Genomic DNA, 14,306 nt, shown 5'->3' on the forward strand with positions numbered 1-14,306 from the left:
ATTAATTTTGTTTATGATAAAAGAATTAACCTTAAAAAGGGAGGAAGGAGAATAGGGAGACAGCAATTTTGAATCTGGGCTAATCACTTTGATTATTAATATTATATGACACGACATCTTACCGCTGACAATTCTCCCAGTTTTGGCATGGTGTTGTCTTGAGACCAATGAATCTTTGGCTGCAACATATCCTGGAGAATGCTTCCAAACCTGGTCCCCTTCTCAGAGGAGCAATTGCTGGCAGATTTCAAATACTGGTAGTACACACTTGGAGGAGGATGCTTTAGAGCAGCATCAGCTTTCTGTGAAACTGGCTTACAAGGTGTTTGACCAGGAGAAGCCGCATCTGGAAACAGTTCTGGTTGCTCCTTAGGGTCAAGTTTTTCTTTTGAAAGAAGAGGTGATTGTTCAGGAAACAAAGATCTAGTCTGGTCGTTTGATGGAAGGGCTGTTTTTAAATTGCCTCTCCACTGACTGGAAAGACATTCTTCTTCTCTCTCAACATCAAGCATATTTTCTTCATATGATGATTCTTCCTCCTCCTCCTCGTCCTCCACTCCCTCCTCCTCATCCTCTTTACTGAACTGAGTAGTAAACTGTAAGCGCTCAGAAACCGACTGGAGAAGGGATAGCACAGAAGTGTGGTCAATGTTATCTTTAGATAGTCCACTAGGACGGCCTTCTGGTGACACATCTGTGGAAAGTAAGTCTTCTTGGGAGCTGTCGTCTTCGTATATTGGAGACAAAGAGAAAGGATATACTCTATAGCGCTTGGCCTCCACGCTCAGAAATGACTCTGAGCTACGGTCATCTGTTGCCTCACTCAACTTGTTATCCTTCCCATAAAGACAGGCTGGCTCATATTTAGTCTTTGCTCTTTCACACATTAGATGATCTATATTATCCGAAGGCAGAACAGAAGAAGAAAGCGAACCAGTTTGCATATCATCAGTTGAGACAGATTTGTTCTCAGTTTGAAGGGCACCTTCATAAATGATAGTAAAAGAACTGTTTTCCCACTGTTCAATTAGTGGAGAAAAGGCCAAAAGATCCGTCGATTCCTTCATGTCATCACTACAGTCCAGACTATTTTCTTCAAGCTGATCATTCCTCTTCATGTCTTGATCCTTCATTTGTACCTGCTTTGGATTCTCATTATTCTGGGCAAAAACTGCGTTAAAGCAGTTTTTCCCTTCACTGTCCTCTCCGATAACAGACAATTCAGGTACAGCGAACTGTGTATTTAATCCAGTATTAACCTCTGCTATCTCACTTGCCCATTCTGCTAGTTCCTCTTCACTCTCCACTGCCTTTGAATCTTCTAAGGTTGCTTTTACTTGTGCAAGTACTTCTTCTGCAGCCTCTCTTCCACAGTGTTCATACGGACTGTCCTCTGTACTGCTTTCCAGAGAACCCTGAGGACTGCTTTTGTCTTTGGATTCACACTGCATGCTGATACATTCTTCATCAGGCATAAAAGATGACAAATTAACATTTACAGTGGGCAGCAATGTGCACTCTGGCATATTTGTATTACTGCATGAATCTTTTAACTGCAATGACAGAAGCATCTCTTCAGTCACAGTAGCATCTCTAGGTATTAAATGTAAAGATCCATCAGATTTTCTACTAGTTGCTGATACTCCACCTTTGCCACACAACTCTGCTGCAGCCAGATGTTCACACACCTTTCTATCGTGCCTCTCTTTGGCTGGTGTCATAAGATCTGATTCTGGCCTTGCTGAACTACCTGTGGGTAGAAATCCAGTTGTTTGACATATAAATGCATTATTTGGTATCTTTTCAACTCTTTGGGGCCAATCTATGCCATTTTCCATACTATCTGGAAGTAAAGGAGGACCTGAGCAATCTACGTTTTCACGGTTTACAGCTATACTCTGAGTTTCTGCCTCCTCTGTTGGTTCCTGTGTTTTGGCAGGTAACTTCATATCCAGGTTTAAAATCTTTGGGGTTTCAGCCGTAGGTTTAGGCTCAACCTTTTCAGAAGGCCTTTTACTCTCACTGCCTTGCCACTGATTGGATACCAGTTTTTGTTTGGCTGAATTAATGACTTCATCAATTATTTCTTTTGCTTTTAGTGCTAGTGCACTATGGAGGTCCATTTTATCAGGGATGTAAGGTAGTATCTTTTCATCTTGATTATTTGCATCCACTGTTTCATTTCCTGTAAATGAAGACGAGCCTCCTCCACTGCTCTCGTTAAAATGTTTTAATGACTGCACAGCTGGCTGGATTTCTTCTGCTTCCAGCTGTACAGTTCCAGCTTTCTGATAATTTAGAATATCTGTATTTATTAAACCACCCTTGCTCCCACAAAGCTGGCAGACACCAATGGCTTGTTTTGCTATTATTTCTTCTATAGCCAAGTGTAAAACTGAGTCCACTATTTCCTCAGCTTTTTTAAACAAAGCAGCAGCATCTTGGAATTTAGCACATTCTTGTCCCTTCACATTGGTATCTTCCTGTACTTCCTCAGAACAGAGCTCGTTTGACTCCGCAGGTGCAGCAGCTGTTTGATCATCCGTCACAGAAGGGGCTTCTGAGATAGCAGCAGCACAGTTACCAAGATTCACCTGTCCCACAGCATTTCTGCACACGCTCTCAGTACAGGCTGACTCAGACACCATTTCCAAAGATTTCAAAGGACAGATGGGTGATGGCATTGCCTCTGCCAAGACACTGCCGCCAGCCTGTTGTGCGGAAGAGGCCACCTCTGCCCCATCACCAGCTCTGCGACTGGAGGAATAACTGTTCCCCTGAGCAACACCCGATGTTTCCAAGGCAGAAACGGAAAGGTTGGAGACTTCTCTGGATCCCAGAGTAGGTGAAGAGGGCCTGGGGATGCAAACACCCCCCACCTCTACTCCAGCAGCAGAGTGATCAAGCATAGCTGGAGTAAGCTCAGGTTCCAGAGAACCAGCCGGGCACGAAGCTCTCGGGTCTCCTGAGTGAAGTGGCACCTCAGTCATTCTGTCCTCAAGGATTATGCTCCTGAACTCAGCAGCTGGAAAAATAAAGCTGTCCTGTTCAGAAGCAGCAGACCATCTAGCAATCTGGCCATTTTCAGAGTTAATGGCAGAGGAAGGCATTTTTCCTTGGTTGTCAGATGAAGAATCAAGTGCTGTGGGTGATATCCTAGGCTTATTACTGTTTTCCTTCTTGGAAGAAAAATTAATACGCCTATCTTCAGAAACAGATGGAGATTCAGAAATGATGTCTACATCAACGCCTTTTTCACAGATGAAAGCAGAATGGTTGGTCAAAGGTCCTTCTCCATATCTCAAGGCAGAATGAGAAACCTCCAGAATGTTTTCTTGTGACTTAGAAATACGAGAGGAAAGTTCAGAGGCGGAATCCTTACTCTCAGAAGGAACAGGAGCAACTTCAGTCATATCAATCTTACCGATTTTAGAAGCAGCAGGAGTACAATCGTCTGTCCTATCAATGCCGATTAAAGGGCAAGGTGCAGGCTTTGCTGTGTTATCTTCTGTGAGTGTAACTAATGCCTTGGCAGGAATGTCTTGAACAGTTTCAAGGGAAACAGCACCACAGTTGTGGACAGGAACTGAGCTTTCTGAGAGGCTCATCTCTACAGGCTCAGAGGATTCGCTCTTCTCACACTCACGATCAGGACGAGAAACAGTCTCTCTCACATCTTTTAAACTGACTTCTCTTTTCCCTATAGTTTTATTTTTGGTCTTGCAACCAGGATGAGGAGAAGCTGAGCAACAGCCTCCAGTTTCAACAGAAGACTCGTAAGTAACAGGGAGAGGTGCTGTTAGCTCATCGAAGTTAGATTTCACACTCTTACACCCATGTATGCAAGACGATACATTGGCAAGGTTCTCCACTGCAACCTCAGATAAAACCTTCATTGTTTCCACACCCTCAGTTTCTAGACAAGGTAAACCAGTCTGCAGTGTGACAGTATCCTTAGAATTCTCCACAAGGCTTAACTGGTGATCGTTTTGTATGTGCATTGGTCTCCCTAACTCACTCAGTTCTTCATTACAAGTCCCCCTGCCCATGATTATATCTTCATCATTTTTAATAGATGACACTGAAGCAGTTAGATCACCCGCGGCTATGCATTCTCCTCTGGACTCCACGCTAAGTGAAGTGGGTATTTGTTCATTAAAAGGTAAAAGAGCAGCAGAAAGAAAGTTTTGTGGATTTTGCTCTCTTTCTACAGCTGCCACAATTTTCTGTGCATCGCTTTTTCTTGGATCACTATCTTTATTTGCACTACCTGTATGCTGATCTGCTTGCTGCTGAAAAGTAGTGGTACTGGAATGAAGCATCTGGACATCCGATGTTAGCTCCAAGTGACTATCCATTTGATGATTACAGCAATATTCTCCCTTACTCACCTGTAGTTCTTCATTAACTGTCTTATTTTTTGATTTGGGTGAATGTAAACAATCATCCTGCATTTCTTTTGTGGACTCCTTAGCTGCTTTACTACAATGATTTTCTTTATCAAAGTTAGAAGTGGCATTTTTGTCTGCCTGAAACTGAGCTTCTACTTCTCCCAGCAGTCCAACTTCTTTTCCAACCAAATCGCCTGCAGAACTCATGTTAAGGGAATTGGTAATCTGGGAAGTGGAATTGGTTAGGATCTCATTATTTCTACTACTAGATGACAGTAATGAATCTAGTGAATATGTTCTTTTAACTTTTGTTGCAGCTAAAGCAGGTGTATGTTTTAAGTCTATCTCAAGAGATGATTCAATAGATGAAGTTGTGGTCTTTGCGGTTATTTCATGTTTACTGCTACCCAAGCAATGCTGAGCTTTACCAGACTTTTTTGTTCCAATTTTAACTGCAGAAGAATTTACTATGACATCATCTTTGTGATCTTTACCCTCATCTTCTCCATTTTCTTTTATTAAGTGTCCTGATTTCAGAGAGACAGTTGTTTGGATTTCTCCATTTTCTTTGACCATTGAACCATTTCTGTTCTCAGTACTTTCTTCTCCTTTTCCAGCCATTTCTGATTGATTCTTCAGTAGCTGCCTAATCCTTGCAGAACCTCGATATGTTGCATAAGTGACTGCAGGCGCTTCTGGCTTCCGTTGCATCTGCCTGTAACAAGGATCATCATTATTAGCACAAAAAAGACTATCTAAATAGCTAGTGTGATAATAAAGGTTAACACAAACTGTAGATGATGTACAATACTGTTTTCCTCCACAGGTTAGCACAAACTGTAGATTGAACTCAACACTCTCTTCCTCCTTTTTCTGCTCTTCCTAAATATGGGTTTGTGTGACAAATGATACATACACTACCTTTTACTGAAAAAGCCAACTTAAACTACAAGCAAAAAGTAGATGTTGCTATAAACAACTTCTATCATTTGCTTTCTACTAGACAATGGAATTACTATTTACAAATGCCACCGCAAGTCAACACTTGCAGTGACAGAAATAAGCATACTTTTGTGAAGATGATATACCCTACTAAAGTAGGCCTATACTTTAAAACTGAAAAAAATTACTGTACTAATGTTCATTAATATATAGAATTGAAATTTCAATTTTTACCCAAGCTCTCATAGAATATAGAATCATTAAGGTTGGAAAAGACCTCTAAGATCATCGAGTCCAACTGTTGACCCAACACTACCATGCCCACTAAACCATGTCCCTAAGCGCCTCATCTACACGTCTTTTAAATACTTCCAGGGATGGTGACTTAACCACTTCCCTGGGCAGCCTGGTCCAATGTTTAACCACTCTTTCAGCAAAGACATTTTTCCTCATGTCCAATCTAAACCTCCCCTGGTGCACCTTGAGGCCATTTCCTCTCGTCCTATCGCTAGTTACTTGGGAGAAGAGACCGACACCCACCTCGCTACAACCTCCTTTCAGGTAGTTGTAGAGCGCGATAAGGTCTCCCCTGAGCCTCCTTTTCTGCAGGCTAAACAACCCCAGTTCCCTCAGCTGCTTCTCATAAGACTTGTTCTCCAGACCCTCTCAATACATTGTTAAGGAACAGGACTAGGAGAAGCAAAACATGTGGAGAAAATAAAGTATACAACATGGAATGCTTTCTGAACCACAGGGTAGTAAGGAAAGAGAATGAACGTATACCAGCTAAAAATCAAGACTGCTTGAATGCTGGAAGAAATACCAAAACGAGAAGCCTAGAAACGTGACAAGGACTTGGTAGATCTAGCCATTCATCAGTCTTAAATTTAGTAGCAAAAAAAGTGAATGCAAAAACTAACGAAGAATCACTATGGAAAAACTGTGATCCTTCACTGCTCTTTCTGATATACTAAGGATAAATTCAGAGCCTGTCACTTTCAAATTTCTGAAAAGGCAGTTTTTCTTCTTTCTTAAAACTAACAGACAACACAAATACTCACCTTTCTTTCTAATGCTTCTGTCCTTTCCCCCTAATTTTTTTGTTGGTTAAAGAATTCTTGCAAAAATCAAGCAGTGACAATATGAATGTGACTGTCAGCTTTTCCGTTCTTCACCTTAGGACAAAGCAGATGCTCAGACTGTGCTTAAACTCCATTCTGCCTCAGCCCCCACCTAAACTAAGAACAAACCCTTTCAAACTCTTATCCAGTCTGACCCTATGTCTGCTAACCTGGTGGTGGGAAGTGGCTGTTCACCTGTCTGGGAAATTGTCAGACTCCTTTCAGAAGAGTCTCTGGAAGAGTTAGCTAAGATTTTGATTTCTAATACAAAAGCATTGCACTAGGTAGAAAATACCTTAAAAGCATTTTAAAAAGCTCTGCAGCTTACCATTAGTTCACATTTATTGAGAAGTTATTATAGCTCTAGAGTTGAGGACAAATAATTTAAGTGAGAAATAGAACATAAATTTACTAAGGAAAACCGAACAGCAAAATAAATAATTTTGTTACTTTGAGTATCATTGAGTAACTGTAACTTCAAATATTGTCTGTATGGATTTTGAGTATGTATTCTCTCAATAGGTACAGAAGAATATAAAAATGGAGTGGATTTACCAATCTAAAATAGAGTCTCTTTTCTGTCAAGGTTTTAGAGGCCCAGATTCTTATTTAAATATTAATTTTATTTTGAAGAGGGAACTTAATAATATTTAAAATCACAAGTAAACTCCCTCCTTGTGCAGTGTTTGGACATGCAAAGAGTGTAAGTGAACTAAAAGTGAAATTATTCATACCCATAAACATTAAAACAGAGATATAAACACAACATTGCCAGGTATATTTAGGCTAATGACAAAATATCTGAACATTGGAACTTAGACTTCGTGAGAACTTGAAAATTAAGTTTGTATTGGGATTAAATTCATCGTAATCCCTGATGAAGGCTACAGCACAATCTCAATATAGGTTTTATTAGCCAGGTATATTAAGTTATAGAGGAACAGGAAAGTCATGTATAAACACCAGGTCTCCCAAGCATTTGCAAAGTTAGATGCCTACGTTTAGTCTTCTATACCACTAGATTGGTTTCCAGAGATACTAAGTGGTAGCTGCTAAACACCCCCCCCATTTGTTTAAGTTGCTGTCTCCAGCATTCACACCTCTGCAAAGAAACATACACATTTCTGAGTAGAAGAAAACAAAACACAGCTGCAGAAAGGGCAGTAGAAAAAAAATAAATGATAAATTTTTTTTGTTTTCCTTTAAAAAACCCCAAAACATTATTTTCCACTTCCTCACAGAAAACTTTCCTCTACATTATAAAATATTTTGCAAAGCTCCAGAGATCCTAAAAAACTTATGGTAAGGATTTGTTGAGTTCTATAATACACTATATTCACTCATCATCAAACAATCCCAGCCATAATAAAAGTAAGTCTTAAGAATGTAAGACCTGATCATGCTCTCATTCAGAATTAACATTACTGAGTAACCTCTCCTATTTCAGTTAAGTCAGAATGGGATCAAAATGTTTTAAATAATCACTATTAAGCTTTTACAAAATCTATCAGCTCTCCCATACTTTGGCCAACCTCAAAAATAAGTCAGTCTACAACTGTCCTGAATCCAGCTAAAATTTCTTTCAAGAAAACAAACAGAACACAGGTTGGCACCAATCCTCAAACAAGTTTTATGAATTCTTGAAAATGAAAACTGTAATGATATGTGTTTAAAGTGAGCACAGTAATGGTATTGCAAGGTACCAAACACTCATTTCCACCACAATCAAGGCATTATTTTGAATAAATGGCTTGATGACCACTTTTACTGAGCATCTTTCATTCTGCTGTTGATATTTTGTCTGATACACAGTGGGAAGAATTCAGAATTTATCTATAAACACGTGACGAGAACTAGTGCTCTGACACAAACCTGGAAAACATCCTTCCGTTTGTCTCCCACACCCAACTTTGCCTTCAAATTTCTCCCATGAACTCAGCTATTCTTAAACCCAAAGCATCCAGGAATGGGATGAATAAGTTAATTTTACAGAATATTGCCTACGCAGGGATGACAAGGAGAACCCAGCATGATGGGGTCCTATATTCACACTGATTTGAGCCACAGATCCCAACAAAAAGTTATACTATTTATAACACATGGTCAGGCAAAACAAACACTCAGAAATTTCCCTTTGCCTATGTGGTGCCTTTTATCATTTCTCCCAATTCTTTTTGCCCTCCATTTGTCTTCTGAGGGAATTTTATGCTCCGATTGATCAACTTGAAGTCTGAGCAAGACTCAGAGCAATCTGCCTTATGAAGCTCTGTGCACAAACCCAATCCTGACTAGCACCAGCTACAGCACCCCTTCAGCTACGGAGCCTCATCCTGTAGTTGGCCTCTGCCAGTGTCTCCTAACACACAGTTCTGCTTTCCTGCAGACTTGCCCTTACCAAGAGTTTCTGCAGTGGATGCTATTTTAAGAGGGAACCAACGTCTCCTCCACAGACATGGCAACTTCAGGATCTCTAACCTTTGATAAAGACTTTGCTGCTCAGCATATCATAAAAATTTTGCCAACAGACCTTTTAGTCCTAATGCACTTACTTTTAGAGCACATAAAAATGCATTTAATCTGAACGCTCACATGCAACAACAAGACATTTAAAAAATGAAAACCCATGCTCCTATGCGGCAGCAGCAATTCAGCTGTAAGTCTTATGAAACACATTTAGAAGCAGGCTGTGTGACAGAAATCTTTTGAAAGTGTCACTAGAGACTTGTTTCATAGACAGTTAAAGTAACAATTCATTTCTGATCACCAAAATAATATGTCACTTCAGAACTTACCTTAAAAATTCTGCAATTTTTTTTTTTTTCAACTCATATGAGGATACAGATGAAAGCCTGATTATACACAGAACCCAGCATGCATTTGGTCACATATTTCAAATACTGGGAGATTCCTTCTTTTCCCTTCTTCACAGGAAGCTATTCAATTCCCTATAAAGCCTTAATTCAGTTTCACTAAAGACTTTGACAGCAACAAGAGAGGATGTCAACATGAGTTACGTTAAATTTGTCAAGAGTAGGTGCTTGTAGAGATTTCTTCTATTCTGAAAGAGAAATAAAAAGTTCAAGGGGGGCTAACTCAAGGAAGAGAGGGGAACATCTTCTAACATCTCATATGACAGACATCTTGTATAACTTGCCCCAAAAGTGGCATTAGTTATAAAACAATCTTGTTGATTTTGGAGCCCTGAAGCAGGAGGAAACCTACTACCTTGAATGCCTCATCTCAGTGCATCCATAAAGACTACATTGTTTGCATCTTTTTCAAGTGTATGTCATCGAGATGGTGACCCCTCTAATCTTCCTATTTGTACCATACAATCATGCAGAAAGCAGACAACCCTAGACTTTTAAAAAAAGATAGAGGAAGATCATAAGATCATACAGCATGATGCAGCACTACATGAGTACAGCATCTCAGATCCCCAGGCAGCACAGCTTCATTTGCACAGCGTGGCATCCACGCTAGAAAGCCCTTACAACCAGCATCACTGCTTAGCTCCAGTCTCACTAGCTCAGGCTCAGCAGTGCCAAAGCATAAGCATACTGCTGGCTGGCCTGTTTCTGTAGCTTGCAACACTTGGCTCTCCCAAGACATGCAATGGCCATTTTTTTTCCCCTCATACCTCACTCTTCCAGGTATTTTCTCCCCAGCCCAGCAGTCTCCTGCTTTTTCAAGCACACATGTGCATGTTTCCCCTAATCTCCTCTCACAGACCCCTCAGAAGTAGCTCCCAGAGCAGAGAGATCTGCAGGCTACAGGCTGAAAACCACTGATCTAAATCAGTATGTCTCTCATGGTTCCTGTCTACCCCTCCCTGACTATTTTAAAATTATGCTATTGTTTATCTTAATTTTTTCCACTTAGCTTTTTTCTACTGCATACTTAACTGACAACTTTTTTTTAATTATGTTAAGGTCCTTTGTCTGGAAACAATTGTCTTAAAGTCACTTTGAAAAACCTTCTGGTGGAATCCAACTTACTCAGCCAGGTGGTTTCTACAGTCATGTCAGATCTTCATAAATGGAAAAAATAAAAGCCTTATTGAAAAAAAGACACTGTGGGCAAACTGAAAAATTGCCATATACAACTTAGATGAAAGAAAATGATTTTTTTAGCCAGAGGGGATAGCTTCATGATTTAAATCTTAAGTTTGAAATACCTAGTGTCCTGGGACTTCACAATGTGTATTTCAAAAGGTCAAAAGTTTGGTTGAACAACGTGATTTGCACACACTTGATTCTGCAGGAAATTTCAAAGCTAATGTTCCATAAGGACAATTAAGAGTCAACGACAATTTTAATGAAACCAAATGTAGCCTCTGTGACCTCAGAAGGAATGCTTTTCCTTCCCCTTCAAGGTACTACTTCTTGATTATCTTCCACATCCGGGAAAGCAGCCCTACTCTTTGAGTCTGAAGGAAGAAAGCACAAATCGAGGCTGACCCAAAACATCGGCAGCTGCAAGACCAAGGCCAGCACGAAGGGCCTGGGACCACTCCCGGCTCTTCGCTGCCGTCTTTCCCCCGTACCCAGCAGCAGCCAACCTTTCTGCCCCATACCTGCGGGAAGTATCCATGCACACCTACCTGCCACCCTGGCCCCCCCGCATCCCACGTAGTTCAGCCAGCTACTCCTCCCTTCCCCTCTGTCACACTCAGGACAATTCAGGTGCTCAAATGCCTTTGACCTGCCTCTTCCAGGGAGCATGGACAAGCATGGCCTGTGCTGCCTCAGCAGCAGTCTGCCACGGGCTGCCTCACGCTGACGTGCAAGGAGGAGTTATAAGATGCTGCAAATCCCAATGAAAAGCAAATTGCATTCACAAGCTGGATGGCACAAAGTTACTTTGTGAGAGATGGCCTCACCGTCAGGCACAGAGCTGTAATATAGGCTGGAAAGGACCATGGGAGATTGTCCAATTCAACCCCTGCGCCAAGCTGGGCCAACTAGGATCAGGGTGCTCGGGGCCTCATCCTACCACTTCCGAGCACCTCTGAGGATGGGCTTTTGGGACAGGAGCCCTGTGCACATGCCCCAGGGTTTGACCACCCTCATGGTGAAAACACTTTTTCCAATATCCCATGTTCCCATTACCTCTCGTCCCAACAGCACATGTCTCTGAGAGGAGTCTGCCTCCATCTCCTCTAAGGCCTCCATGAGAGAGCTGAGGACAGCAGTAAGGTCTCCCCTTAGCCTTCTCTTCTTAAGGCTGAAGAAAGCCACTCCTCTTGGCCTCTCCTCATACATTATAAAGAATTAAAGCTAGGACATCCCTCTACTCTCAAGCAAGAGTGTAGCTTCAGATGCGTTAAGGAAACCAAAGGGTTTGACTTCGGGATACCAGAAACAGATTATTTTTCCCTTTCACGTACACTAATGCTAGGGGCAGTTAGGCCGATGTATCAGCAGGAGATTATATTGGGACCTGCCTATGAGCATTATGCAGGTGCTACGTGTGCTCTGAAGAGGCAACCAAAGGTGACTGTGTTCTAGCAGCCCACCTGCCTACTTAAAGCAGGAACCCAGTGATACCCTCTCTCTGATGCTACTTGCCACCCCAACAACAGTAAAGATGAAGGTGTGAGGATTAAGCCCCTATTGACAAGTAAAGGTCTAGGAGGCCTGAACAATTACATTGCAGGTAGCTCCTTAACTTCAAAATCACACTGTAAAATGCTATTTCTAAGAAACAGTCTCTATTAATCGAATACACTGCGCAGTTGAACAACCCTATTAAAAAAAGTTCACTGGAAAAAACAACCCAGTGAACTAATTTTCAGCTTGATTAATTTAGCTCAATTTTGCATCATGCATCTGTTATGAATTACTCAAACTAAGAAGCTTTCATCCTTCAGAAACACAGAAATCTTTGCTTTGGTGCCAACAAGAACCTTTCCTTTGGCCCATGTCCCAGCTCTGGGCAGGTACCCTTCTCCGGCGGGCAGGCCTGGGCCTGCATTTCTCCTACAGTGGAGCTCTGAGATTCACCCACCCCACTGTTGGAATGGGTCGCTAAATCTCAGCACAGCACCTATCTTGACAAGGTCTCAGTTGACCCACACAGGCTTGGGCTCTCGTCAAAATTTGAAAGTCTGTGAGTAGGATTAAAGGGTAGCTTGTTCAAATCAAGGTATGCATAGAGATGTGTCTGGAAGAAAAGATTTAAGAATAATGAAGCCCTCTTCTTTAGTAACCTAACTAAATCCTTCCATGGGAGTTTGGGTATACCCCTGCAATCACTGCTGGAGGCCTCCCTCCACAGATCACCAAGAGAATTAGGGGCAGGATGATTCTGATCCTTCCCCAGGACAGCCTTCTAAATCATTTTTGGGCCATATTTGGCTGTCCTAGAAGGGTGGAGCTACCCATATAGTTTATACCCCTCTCAGCAGTAGCAGGTCACTCTCAGCAATGACTCCCTGTCTATCCGAGCACCAGCAACTGAACAACACTGCACTTTCACAGTCGGTTTCTGAAGGCAGAAGCCAGAAAGCTATCAGAAGACAAATCACTACGTCCCCCTCCTGCCTCCCCATTTCCTCACCCCAAGATGCATACCTCTGCCCCCTGCTCCTCCTTGTGCTGCTTCAAGTGTCTGTGTAGCAAACCGCATCAGGGAATTAAGACCAAAAGTAACCGATCTAGGTCCAAACAGCAGTGCTTATAGGCATTCAGGGCATGTGCTGGCAGGATGACCCGGAATCCGCAGCTGTCCTGGTATTCCTCAGAGCCACCACCAAGACAACCTCTTATTACAAAGGGAAGCAGCTGTCTCTCCCATCTCTCACGGGCTGTATATTACTATATAACTATATATATTTGTCTGTACAATGGGAATCTTTATGCAGGTATTATTACAATAGAAGTAATCAACACAGTGCTCTTGTTTTCCTCTTACTGTCACCACCTAACAGATGCTTTCAAAGATGGATGGACACTGCCATGCTGTGTGTACACTTATGGTTTTAAATATTCAGCTCCTGTATGTAAAATAGGTCCTGGGTAGGCAATTGCAGAGAAGGACACAGCTCTGACCACAAGACAGATTTGATTTCAATAAATGCAGCAGCAGCAGCTTCCCCACTCTTCTACATTTTTCCTCAGGAATTACCTGGCAAGACCATTGCTTGGAATTAAGTGATTCAATTTCCGTTCATTTACTCTTGATTGTCTGCCAAAGGCATCGATAGGGAAAGATGAATGCTGCCACTACTGACTGAATCAAAATCACAATATACAATCCAGGGAAAGATGAATGCTGCCACTACTGACTGAATCAAAATCACAATATACAATCCATCAGACAAATTAAGGGCTATGTTTCTGTATCACAAGCCTGCATCTGACCAGTAACACAAAGGTGAATGACAAGCTCTGAAACAGACATGTTAACCAGAATTATGTGGACCTAAAGGATTTTATCAGATGTATTTCTAACCCAGCAAAATAAAAGGACAGGATCTTTGACAGTACGAAGATGGGAAATACTATGCAATTAGATGTATAGCAACAGGTTTACTACACTTTAAAATAAAAAAAACCCCAACACTAGTAGAACTGTAAACGGTCTGAAATTTGTCTCTCCTCAAGGCTACCTCCCTTTCTGAATGAAATAGCTTGCAATGCTCTCGCTAAACTATTATCATAGAATCATAGAATCATAAAGGTTGGAAAAGACCTCTAAGATCATTGAGTCCAACCATCAACCCAACCCCACCATGACCACTAAACCATGTCCCTAAACGCCTCATCTACTCGTCTTTTAAATACCTCCAGGGATGGGGACTCCACCACTTCCCTGGGCAGCCTGGTCCAATGTTTAACCACTCTTTCAG

The 14,306-nt window shown here is 41.6% G+C and overlaps 1 protein-coding gene across 1 annotated transcript in view; it reads right to left on the reverse strand.

Annotated features, from left to right (window-relative positions):
- Positions 1–14,306, reverse strand: part of CRYBG3 (crystallin beta-gamma domain containing 3) — an 82,903-nt gene that overhangs the window by 47,728 nt on the left and 20,869 nt on the right. Inside the window, exon 4 of the mRNA XM_019470818.1 lies at positions 123–5,106. Within this exon, the coding sequence (XP_019326363.1) occupies positions 123–5,106 (4,984 nt within the window). The remainder of the gene's footprint in view (positions 1–122; positions 5,107–14,306) is intronic.

Source organism: Aptenodytes forsteri, unplaced genomic scaffold (genome assembly GCF_000699145.1).
Source record: "Aptenodytes forsteri isolate BGI_AS27 unplaced genomic scaffold, ASM69914v1 Scaffold287, whole genome shotgun sequence".
Lineage (NCBI taxonomy): Eukaryota > Metazoa > Chordata > Aves > Sphenisciformes > Spheniscidae > Aptenodytes > Aptenodytes forsteri.